The following is an 18,806-nucleotide window of genomic DNA, read 5'->3' as shown; positions in this document are numbered from 1 at the left end:
TATGAAAACTTGAATTCATACAGTCTCTGATAGGCTTAATGCTACTACTAGCACATGCGGAGTCCTAAATTACAAATTTAGAGAATAATAATACAATTAAGTAATCTTTTCATAACCTGAGAGGAAAGGGACAGGTTATTCTGAAAAATGTCTCCTCCTGTAGCTTTGGAAAAATATGGTGAACAGGAGTGAGCGTTCGACTCAGAGAGTAAAATATCAATTTTAACCGTAATCTCTATAACTATCTAAAACTAATGCACCCTGTAGAGTGAAATGCAACATCAGCAATAAATTCACATTATAGCATCAAAAAGGTAATTTGGAGCACTCACGCACCCTGTAACATCAATCATAATATATGGGAGTGATCCCTATCTGACTCTCTTAAATCCAACTGGTGCCGTGAAGAACTCATTTCGGACTTCCACTTAAATACCAAATCGGGGTCCCAATAAGAACTCAAGCCGTGTCTACCAGAAGGGCGACCGGTCCCAATGAAGAACTCAAGCCGTGTCTACCCGTCCTATCCATAGTCCACACCACATCACACGCACGCCAACGCACGCACACTGCTCCAAATTACCACAACAACATACATGGCACTTTAACATTTATCAATGCATCAAAAATCGTGCCTAGAGTTTAACTACATAAATATATGCATATAAGTGATGCATGGGCATGCTGAACATATAATAATATCGAAATTACAATTAAAATTAATATTCTACTCACAGTACACCATCGACTATTGTGGCTTTGGATGCGGGAAAATAGTTGATCTCGATCACCTAATAATTAAATTATAAATTTATTAGTACTAACTCAAAATAAAACTCTAAAGAGGCAATAGATGACTAATTCATGCCGAAATCCGTGAGTTTCCCTATACAGGACCTACCCAATCTGCAAAGAGGCTCAAATAACACTTCTAAATTCTCAATTTCCACAATCACATCTCATTAATATCACATGGCCCCTCCTGGGCCCTCCAAATCAGACTATACTCAAAATTTTAAAAATTACGTTTTAGTCCATATAATTGACATTTTTCAAAAATCCACTCAAACAAGCTCTAAAAATTCTAAAATTTTGCCCCGCGGTCCTTAATAATATTATAAGGCTATTGCAAAATGAATTGTAATTTTCTAATCACCCATGAATATTTTATTCAAGAATTTTACTCGATTCCATAAGTTTCCAACAGCTAACATATTCCTAATTCAACCCAATTAAATATTCACATATTTAAACCTCCATCCTCAAGCTTCAACCAATTATATAAAATTTAATTATCTTAATTTCAATTAATCTTATATGCCCACATGCTAAAAATATAACTAAAATCCATCCATATTTCTCAAAAATATTCTACGATCACCCAAAAATTCAACTAACACCATAGAATATCTCCAAATAATTTTACTTTCATCATATATTTTTCTTAGAATTTTTCTCCAATTTTTCCTGTTTAAGAAACACTGTATTTATGCTCCACAGACAGAGAAATAATAAAAATTGTCTTACCCGAAGTTTATCTGTGTCTCAAAAATTCCAAAAATTTATGAGGAAGCCTCTGGAAGTTGAACCATCTCCATAGCTCACCGGGCCACCGCCGGCACCACCGGCGACATTTGCCGAATCTGATCATACCACCATGTTCCTCTCCTCTTCCTCAGTCCATATGTGGTCTCGGATCGTCGATCCAACGGTCGGATCGTCGTAGATCTGACGAAAAAGCTTGAAAAACCCGAAACTTCTCTCCTCCATATCTCACTCATCCGACCTCCATTTGCTTCAAAATTGGTATCAAAAGAAAGCTCTCGGAACAAGCTTTCCAACGCCACCGGAATCACCTCGATTGGACGTCGGACGAAGCCGGAATCGCGCCGGAAAGCCACTGCCCACTGTGCGCTCATTTTCTCTCTCCTCTTCCTCTCTTGCCGCCGTTTCTGGTGGTCCTGGACGTCGCCGGAGGGTCGCCGGCCGGTGGGGAGCTGCTTGGGACGTCGCCGGCCGGTCACCGGAGAAAGGAAGAAGAAGAAGAAAGGGAAGGAGAGGGAAAGAAGAGAAATGGGGGGGGGGGGTTTTCCTCCTCCCGTTTTTGAAAATTTTTTTTTTTTTTATATATATAAAAGGCTGCTGTGACAGTGGGAAACCCACTGTCACACGCCAATCCCATTTTTCAAAATTTTTTTTTTTTTTTTAAGGGTTGTTACAATAAAAAATTGTAAAATATAAACAAAATTTCACAAATAAACAGACCTAATATTTAGCCTAAATCAAGTTAAATTGACCATATATTTGAATTACATTGATTTTGAGAATGATTTTGCATAATTTATTGGTTAAAAATTAATTTAAAAATTATTAATCTATTATACTAAGTTTAAAAATAAGATCATGTTCTTAATAAAAAATAATGTCATAACAACTACTAGCTAAAAAGGAAAAAATTAAATTTATTTTAATTTGAAGCTTTTAAAATATACAACTGTTGAGTACTCTAACAACTAATGTCTAATGACTCATACAATTTTTTAATAAATTACTAATCAAATTGTTGGATATTAAAAGTGTCTGTTGTCAATCATGCCATATTCATTAAACGACGTCACAATTGCATTTGAACATCATGACATCACACTTGTTAGCTACCATCACTTGGATAATTTTGGTTTGCCGTCGATCTAGTCCTCATCGTCTCAAACACAGGCCCATTTAATTAGGCTCGAAATCCTCCCCTAGGATTCCAGGCACCAGCTTGTTTGAGAGTCTTTTACTCTTGGCTTTACATGATTTGATGCGTAAGTTAGGTTAAATCCTATAATAAAATTTATTTTATTTGTAAATAAATTTTATTTTCATAATAAAATTTATTTATAAATTTTTTTTAGTATATTTTATATTAAATATGAAATTCATTTTAAATAAAATGTATTTTATATTTAAAATAAATAAAATAAAATAAATAATTATAATAAAAGAATAATTTTATTACTTAAAATATATATAATTTTAAATTTAGAATCTATTTATAAATTTTATCAATTTTGATGAAATTTGGTTAAGTTATAATAAATTTTATAAAATTTATTGTTAAAAATTTTAAATAAATTTTCACTTAAACCAAATACTAAAATTTTAAATTTACAAATTAATTTTATAAAATTTTGTAAAATTTATTTATATTAAACGCTATCTAAAATTATTATATAAATTCTCTTATTCTCCTTCATAATTATAATTATAGTGTGTTTAACCATCATAGTTACTGAATCCCTAAATTCACAATGAATAAAAAAATTTGTGACACACAAATCTGTCTGTACGGAATAATTATACATCTTCATTTTACTCTCTCTCTCTCTCTCTATATAAATAATGAAGTTTGCTTAAAAAATTTGTAACCTATATTAAAGCATAGATTTATGTAAAAATTTAAATTAATTTCACTGAAAATTTGTCAAATAATATGCATGTTTTAAAATAAAAATGTATTAAGTAATTATTAGTCATAATCAAACTAATTTACAAAACAAATTGTTGGAATGATGAATTTTCTACAACTTAATAATTCTGATTTACAGCTATAATAAGAAACAAAAGAAAAAAATTTTAGTTTTATGATATTAAAATAATATTTTTATCTATTAAGTGATGTATATATATTCTTTAGTGATGTACATATAATTTTAAATTTTATTAATATTTTAATTTATTAAAAATAATTAAAAAAAATTAAAGCTATTTTGACAATAAATTTTATTAAATAATAATTTTAATTTATAAAATTAAAATATTTGTATTCACATTCCATATTTATAATATTTTAATTAAGTAAAATAATATATTAATTTTATCTTTTTATAACTTTTTGAGCCAACTTTAATTATCAGTAAAATATAGTCATTATAATTTGATATTATGATAATGATGGATTAAATTTAATTAATATTAAAATAATAAATTATGATAATATTATATTTTATATGAAAAATTAATAAAAAATTACATATGAAGAAAATATGAGTATATGTAATGAGTAGTATATTCACCCAATCAATTATTAATTATTTTCTTAATTAAAAAAATAATGAGTCTCGTATAAAAATAAATATATATATAATTTTTTATTAATTGAGTATTTATATACCTCGCTATAAATAAGAAATTTTTGAAATATTAGATTTGTCTTTCAGGTAAATCATAAAAAAAAAAAACAAAAATGGAAAAATAAATAAAACAACTGGAAATCTTCTTTGTATTTATAGTTAAACTCATTTAACCAAAAGGCATAAAGGCCAACCGAAACAATAAAAGAAGAGTTGTCTACTCTCCTTTCTCAGCTGTCCCTCACGGGCAACACCAAGAGCGTCCAACCTTTTTTCAACTCCTAAAATAGGTGGACTATTAATTAAACTATTCAGTCGATTTCGTTTTGAATCGAATTGATTCAATAAAATTGAAAAGCTTATTAATCTTAAATTTTAGATCGAATCAGATTAATATTTAAAGAATAATCAAACAAAATCAATCAACAAATATCAATTCAGTTTAATTTGAATAGAGCCAAATTTATTAAAAATAATCAACATCAGCTCCATAAAATTCAATCCACATTAGTTTGGATGAGCTTATGTACTGAACCTACACAAAATATACACATTAATTGGTTTTATTATTTGGGTGCTACCGAAAAAACTGAACAAAACTAAAAATTACAATTATCTAAAATTTCAAATCAAACCAAATTGTCTAGACTAAAAAATTAAACTGGCGAATTGAATTGATTTAATTTTTCAATTTAAACCTACAACTCTACACCTTCCAAAAACCACATTTCGTTCAGTTTCAGGTCATGGTCAAAAAAAGAAAAAAAAAAACCTGATTCACTTGATTCATTAATATTAAAACAGTCTCATCAACGTGTAACCATATCTTGCTATATGTAACCTTCAAACCCTTCTGCTTTCTTCATTACCCTTTGCCTTTCTTCGGTTAAATTATGAAGGATGTTTCAAGAAACAAGTTCTTGCTCTGTTTCCGACCCGTTATCGACATGGATCGATTTGTTCTCGACTCCAAAGCAGCTGTTAAGCGCTCCAACAATCAGCATTTATCATATGTTGGAGCTGAACAGAATAAGAATGTGAAGCATTTAAGGTCCAAATCTTCGCTTTTGGATTATAAATCCTCAACAAATTCAGAAAATTCATTGATTATTCATTCTCCAAGAAAGACTTGCCTCTCCCGATTGATCAAAGCAGTTTCTTTTCAGTCTATTTTGGTTGGTGTTCTCAAATTTCTATTACCCATTTTAATTTTTACACTTAATAACAATGTTAATGATCATATATGTATATTTGTGTGCTTTTCTTGTTTTCTTTTTTAATCTTCAGCCCAAGAAGGTTCGGGATGAAAGAGGTTTAAGCCAAGATTTATATGGATCAAAGCATAATTCCTCTTCATCGAACAGCACAGAATCTTTGAATACAAGTGATGATGATTCGGTTAATAACGTAGAGATTAAAACTAGTAAGGTGTCTTCTCCTTCTTCATCATCTTCATCTTCATTCAGTTCTTGCTCATCGGGTTCAACTTCAATATCACAACCAAATAATATCTCCAAATCTTTATCGAACACAATGGACTATTCAAGAACAAATCAAGAACAAGAATCCAACCCAAAAACCATGGGCAACACTGGGATATATTTGCTGCTTTTTAGTCTCACAGTGACAGCCTTTCTGGGTAAGCTCTTTGCAATATTCTTCACATCGATTTTGCTATATTTTGTTTCTCGCAAGCACGTTCTGTACAGTATTAGCCCAGCAGGGTATCTGACAAGTTTGCCACAGAGGAAAGAGAGCAAAGAGTACGCGATCATAATGGAAGGGGTTCTTGAAAAGGACCAAAACCAGTTACAGAGAAGCTATAAATTTCTGACATGAAAAATTCTCTCTTTCGTGTTTGATGCTGTCTTCTCTCGGCCACTGGCTTTTCAACCAAACAGAGCCTTTGAACTTGTTTGGGGAAATTTTTTTTTTTATTTTTCCTAAAGAGGGAATGGTTTTAGGTTTTCTAAAACCTTCAAAAGTCTTACTTTTTTTAATTCATCGAACTAATTTTATTTTGCTTAAATTTTTTTTTTCCATTTTATCCAAACAGACAACAAAACATGATTTTTTTTTTTTATTGTGATTCTTGTGCTGTTGCCTTCGGCGGAATTTTATGGTACCATGTTATCCATGTAACAGCATGAAAATAATGAAAAATACTTACCAAAGGTCCAACCAATAAAAAGTTATCAATATGATTATGTGGAACGTTTCATAATTTTATCTAATATGATATTAAAATTTAATTGGACATATACCCCCGATTGTAACCAAATCATCAAAATTATCACTAAATTACATTAAATAGTTGATATATGGAATTTTATTTTTAAAATTTTCTAAAGTGTATTATTAATTTATTTTATAATAACATGATTAATTTTTTGTTATTAATTATTTAATTTAAAAATTAAAAAAAAATAACACAATTTTAATTATAAAAAATCATGATTTTCTATTTATAAAACAGTTAGAAAATAGAATTTGAAAAACAATAACTTAAAGTTATTTTATAAATTTTCGTTAAATTTTAAAAAATTGAAAAATTAATTTTTCACTTATTCATTTGAAAAATTACACTTTTTTTAATTTTCTTTTAAAAAAAATTTTCCTTTTTCACAAGTGAAGATAGAATATAAATTGGTACGATAAAATATAATAATAATAATAATATAATCAAGTAAATTAATGAAATTGACATTTTTTATTTGAAAGAAATAATAGACAAACTTTCTTCTTCCCCTAACAGGCCCTCGGTTATTCTTAAGGTCTCCAAAGTAATTGCCCAGCCATCAATCGGCCGGAGTTTTTTGTTTTTAGGCTCAGAACTCTTAAATTGCACTCATATTTGATACATTTTCGTTCTTCAATCTTCATCATAGAAAAAGGTGAATCCTCTAACGATTGGGATATCCTACAACAGGAACAGCCATCACAATTAGAAGTGTGGGATATTAATTCGGTTTGATTTTAATTTTATTTTAAAATATAAATTTGTTTAATTTTTTTAATATAATTTTATTTTAATTCAAATTTTAATTTAATTTGATAAAATAACATTAATTTAATTTATCCAACTTTAAATCAAAATTTAACATCTAAATAATTTTATTCTATTTTTTTTAATTGTAATTTCATTGCATTCAAACTCAAAAGAGTATTAGTACACAATACAAGGCCTAAGTCAATACAGACTCAATACCAAAACCCTACCCAGTAAGTGTAACCCAACCAAAGGCGTAGCACCCAAAACATGAAAGCCTAAACCCTAGCATCCAACAAGATCGCTGGAAGCTTCTTCTTTGTAAAGCATTGCCGACGTCGAGCACTGTGCAAGATGGACTGATCAAGCTCTAAATTAGGAGAAACCTTCCTTTCAAAAGCAACCAAGACTTGGCCAAAGCAAAGAAAAACTACTCCTCAATCAAGTTAAGCCAGCCGACTCCACTTAATGAGAACACAAAGCTTGAAGCCAATGATTTGAGAGAGATAGGGGTGACCACGATTCAGGAACCGCCGGTTACGGTTTCTCAACCGTCGGTTCAGGTTCAATAAAATTATGAACCTGAATCAAACCATCATGGGACGATTTGGAAGACGGTTCCTGAACTGCTGATTCCGGTTCGAATCCCGATTTAAAATGGTTTAAAGGACAGTTCGAAAAATAACGGTTCAAGACAGTTTGGAGGACGGTTTGGAAGGTTTTAGGTACAGTTTAAGAGCGACTTAAAAGAAAAAATTAGAGAAAAATTTTATTGATTTAGAATTTAAGTTATATTAGTAAAAATATTTTAATTTTTCATAGAAATTTTTCAATCAAAATAAAATAGGAAAAAAAAGAATGAAAATGACTTATTTTAAAAAAAATTTAATAAGCAAAGTCTTGAACTTATTAAAAAATTAGAAATGAAATTAACTTTTTTTTAAATTAAAAAAAATTTGAATAAACTTAATTTTGCCTATGTATTCCTTTAGGATTTGGGGGAATCAAAATTTTCGGTTATAAAATAATAACAGAGTAATTGAAATAATATTAAAAATTTCAGTGAGCATATAAAATAATAATAAAGTATGGAAATTGTGAGAGTACTGAAAATTAAAAGAAATGTAGAAAATAATTATTTAGAAAATTTGAAAGAAATCGAAAGAGTATTAAGAATTAAAAGAGTGTAGAGAATAATTGTGTTGAGAATTATATATAAATAAATTAAGTGTAGAGTAAAGTATTTATTGAATTTTTTTTGTATTTAAATCGCTAGTTTAGTCCGGTTTGAAACCGTTGGTTCAATCCGATTCTGAACCACCGATTCACGGTTTCTAAAAAATATGAATCTGAACCAAACCGTAGAAATACGATTTTGATCCGATTCGAAGCCGATTCCAATTTTAACTGATTTCAATCCGATTTTGATCGAATCAATTCTAGTTCGGTTCCAATTCAAAATCAGACCGTAGCCACCCCTGGGGAGAGAAACAAGTGAAGGCCACGGCATTTCATTCTCTAATAGCCATAAAGGTAACAACCATTAATTTAACGCCGACTCATCATATCTCTATGAAACTTACTGCCGAAAGATCTCTTATAACTGCAACTTACTTGAAGGGTCAAGATCTACCAAACAAACCGAACAAAAAACCAACTATTAACACTCCAATTAGAGAGGAGAGTGGACCTCAACCTAGCTGAAGAAAGGAAATCACCTTTTCCCAGCCAAAGGGTAAGAAAGGCTTAGAAGTCAATGCTCGAGCAAGTCTGAACTTAAAATGGAGATAATAGTTTTTTTCCTTCTCTTAAATCTGATTCTATTACTCACATGACAAATCATATTATAATATATACTATACCATATGAAATATATTTATTATTCATATATAAATAAATATTAATCATGTCATATAATAAATTATATTTATAATAAAAAATTATAAAATAAATTAATTTTTTAAACAGATATTAAAAAATAAACATTCAATTATATATTTTACAATAATAATATAAATAATATAATAGTCATAATATATATTATAATTTAAATTATATATAAATATATAAAATTCCTTTAAAAGTAATATAACATCACGAAAAATCAAGAATTCCCAGGCAACTTGAAGCCTTGAACCCTCTTTGCTTCCTAAGGTCGTTAATGTTTCAAAACCATGGCTAAACATCTACAAGAAAAACACATCCTGGACAATTAAAGTAGCAAATCGTATGCCGCAGTTATTAATAATAAGAGTTGCAGTTGATTTAAAAAAGTACACTAAACTGTTTATCATGCCAAGACTAGAACACCTCATAGGGCATGGCACCGATCCTACAGAGCGATCACTAGCACACACTTCCACTTCCTCTCAATATGATGGAGAAGCAGACCTAGGGGTAACAGACCGAGAAACATACCCAGAGCTATAACTCACGCTTGGGCTCCTAGACGAGCCACCATGGTATCTTCTCCTCGAGTTCTTCCTTCCCTTTGGAGAAAGGCTACTAGAGTAACTCCTCTTTGTGCTCTTCCCCACTCTTGGGGAAAGGCTACTAGAGTAACTCCTCTTTGTGCTCTTCCCCACTCTTGGGGAAAGGCTTCCAGAGCAACTCCTCCTTGAGCTTCTTTTTGATGCAGGAGAAATGCTGTGTGAGTAGCTCCTCCTTGAGCCCCTTCTTCGGCTAGGTGAAATGGTGCTTGAGTAGCTCCTCCTTGAGCTTCTCCTTGTCCTCTGTGGGCTAGGACTCCAGGAAATCGAGCGATAACGATGTCTTCTATAGTAACGATCATCTGGTGAATAATATCTAGAATCATAAGGAGAGTGTGAATGATCATGCCTACTTACAGGGGACCTACTGTAAGGAGACCTGGAGTACGATCTGCGCCTGCTATAGTAGTAGGGAGAATGTGATCTGCGTCGACGGTAATAAGGAGAGTTGGATCGGCGCCTGCTGTAGTGAGGAGAATATGACCTGCTCCTACTGCGTTCAGATGAATAATAAGGTGACTGACTCCTGCTCCTCTGATAAGGAGAGTAGCTGGGTGATCGACGAGGAGAATAACTAGGTGTCCAGCGTCGAACTACAAACAGGTATGAAGATAAATTAAGAAAGAAATGAAAATTTATACAAACAAAACATAACACAAGTAACATGTATTGTGGAATCCTTACCACGAATAGTTCTCAGCCCCAAATACTTTCCAGGAGTAGGAGTTCGTCCTCTCCGCCTCTTAGCCTAACACAAATTAAAAGAGTGAGGTCATCGAATTACAAAACCACTTTAAATAGAAAGAGATGCATAAAATTTACTCTTTTCTATGGAGTATATCCACACATATGGGATCATACCAAATTTTCATAACAAATAAAGTGATAGCAAAATCAGTATGGCAGCTTAACAGCACAAGATTTAATTTCCAAAAAAAAAAAAGAGAGATGCAGGGCATACAACCCTAACAGTCTGATACTTCGTGGTGTGTTTGATTTGTTTGTTTAGTTGTGGTAAGAACTTTGGAGTTTGGTGAAGAGCTGCTACGCACAGCTAACCTGCTGCCACAGAAACTTCAAGTGGAAAGAAGCAAACAACTTTCAAACTAATACAGAATTCTTAATGCAAATTGAAGCTGGCACAAATTAACCATGATCCAATAAACTTGAGTTGGTCACCGTGAACAAAATGAGTAAATTTTTTACCTTCTCCACTGTAATGACACGGCCTTCAAGAACAGAGTGGTTCAAATACTTGATGCAGCTATCAGCCTCATCAACAGTGGACATTGTTACAAAACCAAATCCACGAGATTCTCTCGTCCATGGATCAACCACCAGATGAACATCGATCACCTAGAAAAACAAAGCCTTTAATGGTAAAAACACAAGAAATAAAACAAAATAATCTACAAATCCAATTCTGAGCACTTCTACTATTAAAAATTCCTTATTAATCCAATCTGTTCCAATCATGGGAAAATTCTAATGTTCCTAAATTGGCTATCAAAAAATAGATCAGTTATGTTAGGCACACCGTTCCCTCACTGGCAAAATGCTTCTCAAGATCTCTCTTGGTGATACGTGGTGACAGTCCTGTCACATACAAATTGTTACCAGGGTTTTCCACGTCACTTGTGGGGCTCCTGTTAACCAAACCAAATCAAAACACTGGACTTGTTAAACTATGTATCAACAGACTTCCATACAGAAATCAGCTCTGCAACCATAGCAATACCTTGACCTGTCCCTCTCCCTTGATCTCGACCTTGACACCGACAAAGATCTCGACACGGACCTGCTGTATCGCTTGCATGGAGAAGGAGAGCAAGCATCCTTTGACCTTTTGGAGTACGACATCTGGGAAATAAATTAATAAATAAACAACATAGCCAACTAAAAAAAAAAAAAAAAGTTCTGAGAGCACACATGAAGAATCAGAGGAAGAAAGAGCCATACAAACAAAAAAAAAAAATGAACAGATTTCTGCTCCCTTTGAAAAGTAAAACCTAAAATTTAGAGAGATATTTCTACCCACTTAGTAAATTCAATTAAATGTAACAAAAGAAAAAACCAATAAATTGTTGTACACAATCATGCTTGCAAAATTTAAAATGGGAAAAAATTTGTATCTTTTACAGAATTAAGAAAACATAAAAGCTCCCAATCATAGACGAAGAAGATGAAGGACAAGAAGTTCAATAAACTGCTAAAAATCATCAACCCAAAACGTTACCAAACAAGATTTATCAGAAATATATTCTAGGAACCCAACAAATGCACATCCAACATCTCTAGAACAAATCACACAATTGAAAATTAGGAAAAATCAACAAAAAAAATAGTAGCACAATAGTCAATCACCTAAGACAATCGTAATTACATAATCCAAATCTATCGGAATTTTAATTCACAAAATTGATAGCAGTAATTGAGAAATCATAGGAATTAAAATCCACCAAATTGATAGCTTACCTTAAGAAGAGATCAACGCTCCTTTGTGTAATTTACGGAGTTATAGGTGGTTCAATCTCCATCTAACAAAACGCAGAAATGATAAAAATAAAAAAAGAGAGAGAAGCAATAGATGGAGAAGTTTCTGGAGAGGCGGACGCCGGGGAATGTTTAAATCCAATTGAATCATCCCTTCGGATCCGTGGCATTTTTGTCAAATCATCTCAGCCAGCCTTTTCTCTGCGGTTTAATTTTATCCGTCAATTTTGAGTTCAATTTATTTAGAATTTTCAATTTAAATTTAATTTAATTTTTTAACAAATAAGAAACATTAAGTGGTGAACAAGTGAGTTTGATATATATTAGGAGTAGTGCTTGATTTTGCTCTTCTTGAATATGGCCAATTTAACTTAAATTTAATTAATAAAAAATACATAAAATAATTTTATTATTAAAACAAAATATTTTAATTTATTACTTATATAAAAATATAAAAAAAATATTTTCTATTTTTATTTAATTATAAATAATTTAAATATGTATTTTAATTTATTGAATTTTAATTAGTTATATGAAAATATAAAACTAATATTTTATTATTAAAATCAAATTATAAAATTATAAGTAATTTTAATTAATTATATGAAAATATAATAATATTTTATTTTTAATTATTTAATTATGATTGATTTTATTTTGGGATAGGGAAGTGAGTGGTACATGGTCAATATGGGCAAAGCCGACTGGTCTAGGCTCATTAATGATTTATATAATATGCAAAAGAAACATGGTTAGTGCTGAGGTTTTGGAAGAAACAAAAAGGTGATAGATTAATGTTCTATACATTAAAGGATTATATGCTCTAAGGCACTCATTGGGAATACCCTATGTGGAAATGTTAATGCAAGCATGCAATCACTTAATTTTATAAATATTTTCATAAAATCACTAAATTTTAATGATTTTTTATAAAAATTATTAAATTTCAATTTAATTTTATAAAAGTCACTGTGATTGAAAATAAAAGATTTTTAAGTTAATTTATTGATTTATCAATTATTTTAAAAATTAAATTACATTATTTATTAGTTTCTTAAAAAAAAAAGAAAAATAGGATAAATAAAACACATCCTACTGCTTGTCTCGCCGTCAAATGCCTCTCTTTTTTCCATTTCTTCCCTATCAGTAACCAGTAGTTAGATAAATTTATTTGTAAAATAATTGATAGGTCAGTAAATTAACCTAAAAACTTTTATTAAATCAAGTTAAAATTCAATAATTTTTATAAAAAAAATTTTTTAATTTAGTAACTTTTTATGAAAAACTTATAAATTTGAGTAATTGCGTATGATAATTACCCCAAGTTGGACATTAATATATGGAGAGTTCTTTAAGAGTTGTAATGTCAATCTTTATCAATGTGGATAGTATGCACTAACTTTTTTAATAACTGTTATCTTGGGATATGCCTATTTGGGATAGCTTGGAAAGAAAAAGCTATTTATAAGCTCATAATGTGGTCAGTGCATTTAGTGTGAACAGTGAACTTAAGATACTTTTACAAGCTTGAAAGGACAAGTTTATTATAATACGCATTTAATAGCCTTTATAGTACTTCTTAAATAGATCTTTGGTGTACAAAAGCATTTTGTAATGCCCCTCACCTTAGGTGAGCTAAAATCTCTGCAGAAGTGGGATATTCTATAAAGTCCAGGATGATGGGTAGATCCTTAAAAGTAAGGTTTGGGAGAGAATATTAAAAGAGGGGTTTAATTTCTTTAAATCCTAAAAATAGACTTTTGGCACCTAATGTTTATAAGTTTGGCTGCTGAACATCTGTTGTGCAATATCCCACAAGTGCACAGAACGTAACAAGTAATATAGTAGTAAGCAAAGTATCGTTCCCATGAAAAATTTAGTTTAAGTATCAAACTATACAGCAATTATAATTATCTAGACTATCGAAATCAAAAGAGAAATTATAACTAAACTAATTATAGCTAGAAGATAAATAAAAGCATATTACTAAATTGAAGATATCAAATAATAAAATTATTTCAGAATTAGGGTCTCATACTTCAATAAAATATGGATCTATCTAACCTATTCAATAAATTGGGAATTATTATTTTGAAAGCAATTAATCCTAATTTACCTCAAGTCCTCTCTCAAGGTACTCAAGTTGTATTTTAATTAACTCAAACCCAACTTTTATAGCAATTTAGTACATTGAGGGATCAAGTTCTCCACTCACTACTATATTACTTGGTAACGATCTGTGTACTTGCAGGATTTTGCACAATAAATTTTTGGCACTATTGTCGGGGATCGATGCTTGATGTCAAACGATTAGCGATTTCGTTAATCTAGACATTTTATTTCTTTTATCATTTATTAATTTTGTCTTCATTTTTCTTCATTTTTAATTTTGCTTTTGTTTGTTTATCTTATGAGGTACATTGAGATGTTTCATTGTCAAGTCGTCACAAGTTTTGCTCAACAACACTCTGAACCCTTTTATGTTACTTAGGGAAGATTTAATGAATTGATAGAGAGATTTCCTCATCATAATCTTTCAAATCAGTCTTGTTGTCCCTTGTGGCAACCCAAGAGGGGGGGTGAATTGGGTTCTAATTGCAAAATTAAAGACTAAAAAAAATTTAGACACAAAAAAGAGTAGAGGAAGAATGATGACACAAGAAATTTATAGAGGTTCGGCTATCCCAAGCCTACATCCTCTCCTCAAAGCCCTCTTTAAGAGTTAACTCCACTAAAATTCTTCTTTGGGTGAAGAATAAATCCCTTACAATCACCACAAGAGCAAACCCTTGCTCTTTTATAAATCCCTTTACACTCAAGAGCTACTTAAAATTCTATCACACTCTAAATTACAATAAGTGCTCACAACAACCTTGAATGAACTCTCAGAATAAAGAGTTTACAACTCAAATATCAAGTTCTCAACATTAACTATGGTAGCTCAAGTTCTAGAGAGAAAGAATGAAGAAAATCTTTAGAACACGATAAATTTTCAAAAAGTTTATTATTATCAAAAAACTTGTTTCCAGTCATAAATAGTGCATATTTATAGTTTTTGTAAGAAAATAACCATTGGGGGTGTATTAAATACTAAACTAGCCATTCAACTATCCAAAGCTTTATGTTTATCGAGTTGTAGAAACTCAGGTTCGGCTGTCGTAGTTATTTACTTCGGCTGCCGAAGGTTAGAGTGCTAAAAAATAGCTTTTGAAAAGTCACTTTCGACTGCCGAAGTTATCACTTTCAACTACCGAAGTGCTCTCTGAACAAAATGGCTTTTAACGCTCAAAAACCATGATTTAAAGAATGAACTTCGGTAGCCGAACTTCTCACTTTTAGCTGCCAAAGTGCTCTCTGGACAAAAAGTGTCAAAAGGGCACTTAGGCTTCGAAAATGCGTAACTTTTTTACTGGAACTCAAATTTTTGATCCGTTTGAACCGTTAGAAAGATAATTTAATAAACTTTTCAATGAAAACACTTTCAAAAACAAATTTGTATTTCTCAAATTTGAAAATTTCATTTTACTCCCCCTTGGTCAAGAAAAAGTTATAAGTAAAGATACTAAAAAATTCAGAGTTTAAAAAACTCATAACTTTTTGATCCGAACTCGAATTTTTAATTCATTTGAACCATTGAAAAGCTAATTCAATGTATTTTGCAACTAAAATACTTTCCAAAATTAATTTTGCATTTTTGAAAAATTTATTTAATTTTACCTTGATAAAGAATTAGGTGAAAACTAAGTTGAACAAGATATTTTTAGTACCACCTAAACTTGAGTCAACACAATTAATTAAATGAAATTTACAAGATATAAAATAAATAAAAGTTACATTGTAGGGTCCCATAAATACTTGCTTCCTTATCTTGCTCTTCCTTAACATAGATTTGAAGCAATTTGATAATTTTGAATCTAGGGCTTACAAACTCAACACAAACACTTCCAAAGTATATTAGTAGCACACTAATTGTTTATTATCATCAAAACATGGGTTAACACACATAGGTCTAATAATCTCCTCCTTTTTAATGATGACAAACAATTAGTGGATGAGGAAAATTAAACACCAGTGAAGTATGTGTTTTTCAAAAATTCTCTCCCTTAATGTACTCCCCCTTTCAAAAATAGTTTGTGCCTTAATAAATAGAATTTGGAGAGCACATAAGAGAGGCTTTGACTCAATAAATGCAATGCCATAAGTCCTAGGTGAATGATAATGCAAAGTTATTTTTATATAAAAAACAATTCAGAATATGTATCAAAAGATTACCAAAAAGCATCACATAAGTATACCCAAAATATGTATCCCACTAAATCATCATTTATATATCATGTTTAAAGTCTAAAATTTGGTACTATTCATCCATTAGCTAATTCATCCACTAGCTATATATCTTCTCCTTTTGGCATCATCAAAATATACTCTAGAAGAAAAGACATACAAAACTTATGGTATCATTCAAAGGCGTACCACCATGCCAAAAGATATAAGAACATATGGCAATATATAAAGATTACAAGAGCACTTCATGTAATGGCAAACTTACAAGGTGCAGTTCTAAGACAAGGCATAGCTTATTAGATTTGAATGCTATCATGAATACAACTGTATTGTTTAGACACTCAAACACATATCTAGTGTATGCTCAATCTAGAGACAACATAAATAGCTATTCTCAAGAATAACCTTTAAAGAGCCAAAAAAGGCTAACCATCAAGGAGTCTATTCAAAGCAAAAATAGAATTTTGGTAAATAACCTTCATAGAACAATTAAGGAGAATAATCTAAATTAATGAGGAATGGTTTTGTGATCATATGTCAGCCAAAAATAGGAAACCAATATTTTGTTCATGTGAATAGTAATGTGAACAGTAAATCACAATCTCAAGCATCAAGGTTGTCAAATATGCCTAATTATCTCTTAATGAAATTAAACCTATCATCACACAAAGGTTTTGTAAAGATATCAGCTAATTGGTGATGTGTATCAACAAACTTAAGAACAACATCACCGTTCAATACATGATCACGTATAAAATGATGTCTAATGTCTATATGGTTGGTTCTAGAATGTTGTATGGGATTCTTGGTCAAATTGGTTGCATTTATGTTATCACATTTAATAGGAATGTGATCAAGAGACACTTTGAAGTCTCTTAATTATTGCTTGATCCAAAGTATTTGGCTACAACAAAGACCCAGAGCCATATATTCAGCTTCAGCTGTTAAAAGTGCAACTGAGTTTTGTTTCTTGCTACACTTAGAAACTAAATAGTGTCCTAGGAGTTGATAAGTACCGGAGGTACTCTTCCTATCAAGGATGCTTCTAGTAAAGTTAGCATCTGAGTAAGAACATAAATTAAAGGCTACATTTCTAGGATACCATAGACCTAAATGCAATGTACCATTCAAATATTTGAGAATAAGTTTAACAGCATGCAAATGAGACTCTTTAGGACATAATTGAAAACGTGCACATAAACATATGGAAAACATAATGTCTGGTCTACTAGCTGTGAGATATAAGAGACTACCAATTGTACCTCTATAGAGCTTTTCATCAATCGGTTTTCCTTTTTCATCCTTGTCAAGTTTGGTGTTTGTGCTCATTGGAGTTCTACTTGGCTTGCTATTCTGCATTCTAGACCTCTTGATCAATTCTTTGGTGTACTTGACTTGATTGCTGAAGATGCCATCCTTAGCTTGCTTGATTTGAAGCCCAAGGAAGAACTTTAGTTCTCCTATCATGCTCATCTCAAACTCACTCTTCATGGTATTAGCAAACTCTTCACACAACCACTCATTAGTAGCACTAAATATAATATCATCAATATATATTTATACTACAAGGATGTCATTTACATAATTTTTAACAAAAAGAGTTGTATCAATTTTTCCTTTTAAAAAACTATTTTGTAAAAGAAAGTTACTAAGTCTTTCATACCAAGCTCTAGGAGCTTATTTCAAACTATACAAGGCTTTAGTCAATTTAAAAACATGGTTTGGAAACTCATGATTTTCAAAACCAGGAGTTTGCTCAACATATACCTCATCATCAATAAAACTATTTAGAAAAGCACTTTTAACATCCATTTTGAAAAGCTGAAAATTCATAGATGATGCATATGCAAGCAAGGTTCTAATGGTTTCTAATCTAGCTACGGGGGCAAAGGTTTCATCATAGTCAATGCCCTCCCCTTAGTTATAGCCTTTGACTACTAACCTAACTTTATTCCTAGTTATGTTTCCATCCTCATTTAATTTGTTTCTAAACACCCATTTGGTGCCTATGGATGGATGGTCCTTTGGCCTAGGAACTAAGGTCCAAAACTTATTCCTTTCAAACTGATTGAGGTCCTCTTGCATTGCAAGTACCCAACTCTCATCATTGATAGCCTCATCTATGCTCCTAGGTTCTATTTGAGAAATGATTGCAATGTTATTACATATATTTCTAAAAGAGGATCTAGTTGTTACTCCTTTTGATGTATCACCAATGATTAGGTCTTTAGGATGATCCTTCTTGAATGTCCAATTTTTTGGTAGATCTTGTTGAACTTCTTGATATAGAATTGGTTGACCTTGTTGCTCTTTAAGCTCAACTTGATCAACTCCCAAGTCCTTCAAGGGATCTTCCATGTGTTGATCTTGAATTCCACTAGATTGAGGATCTTCAAGAGTCAACTCATCAAGATTACTTACAAAATCATCATCACA

General features: G+C 31.1%; 2 protein-coding genes across 3 annotated transcripts; one reads left to right on the top strand and one right to left on the bottom strand.

Annotated features, from left to right (window-relative positions):
- The first annotated feature begins 4,880 nt into the window (after window positions 1-4,880).
- LOC110655260 (uncharacterized) lies at window positions 4,881-6,144 on the top strand. The gene is made up of 2 exons (XM_021811500.2): window positions 4,881-5,290; window positions 5,403-6,144. The coding sequence occupies exons 1-2, from the start codon at window positions 5,009-5,011 to the stop codon at window positions 5,952-5,954; spliced, it is 834 nt and encodes a 277-aa protein (XP_021667192.2). The 5' UTR covers window positions 4,881-5,008; the 3' UTR covers window positions 5,955-6,144.
- A 3,178-nt stretch (window positions 6,145-9,322) lies between these two features.
- LOC110655270 (serine/arginine-rich splicing factor SR45a) lies at window positions 9,323-12,211 on the bottom strand. 2 transcript variants are annotated; one of them, XM_021811515.2, is made up of 6 exons: window positions 12,069-12,208; window positions 11,332-11,453; window positions 11,131-11,239; window positions 10,800-10,949; window positions 10,278-10,341; window positions 9,323-10,186 (listed from the first exon to the last, which is right to left on the bottom strand). In XM_021811515.2, the coding sequence occupies exons 2-6, from the start codon at window positions 11,451-11,453 to the stop codon at window positions 9,474-9,476; spliced, it is 1,158 nt and encodes a 385-aa protein (XP_021667207.2). In that variant the 5' UTR covers window positions 12,069-12,208; the 3' UTR covers window positions 9,323-9,473. The 2 variants fall into 2 exon arrangements, with proteins under 2 accessions (XP_021667207.2, XP_021667208.2); XM_021811516.2 differs by lacking the exon at window positions 11,131-11,239 and having other exon boundaries at window positions 12,069-12,211.
- Between the last annotated feature and the right edge of the window lie 6,595 nt (window positions 12,212-18,806).

Source organism: Hevea brasiliensis, chromosome 10 (assembly GCF_030052815.1).
Source record: "Hevea brasiliensis isolate MT/VB/25A 57/8 chromosome 10, ASM3005281v1, whole genome shotgun sequence".
NCBI lineage: Eukaryota > Viridiplantae > Streptophyta > Magnoliopsida > Malpighiales > Euphorbiaceae > Hevea > Hevea brasiliensis.
Note: the sequence above shows the minus strand (reverse complement) of the source record. Positions and strands in the feature narration are given on the sequence as shown.

Bases quoted from the DNA above. Each gene is read 5' to 3' on its own strand.
- LOC110655260 (XM_021811500.2), top strand. From the start codon at position 5,009: ATGAAGGATGTTTCAAGAAACAAGTTCTTGCTCTGTTTCCGACCCGTT. The intron at 5,291-5,402 runs GTTGGTGTTCTC...TTTAATCTTCAG, and splicing joins TTTCTTTTCAGTCTATTTTG to CCCAAGAAGGTTCGGGATGA.
- LOC110655270 (XM_021811515.2), bottom strand. From the start codon at position 11,453: ATGTCGTACTCCAAAAGGTCAAAGGATGCTTGCTCTCCTTCTCCATGC. The intron at 11,240-11,331 runs GTATTGCTATGG...TTTGGTTAACAG, and splicing joins AGGGAGAGGGACAGGTCAAG to GAGCCCCACAAGTGACGTGG. The intron at 10,950-11,130 runs GTGTGCCTAACA...TTGTTTTTCTAG, and splicing joins ATTTTGCCAGTGAGGGAACG to GTGATCGATGTTCATCTGGT.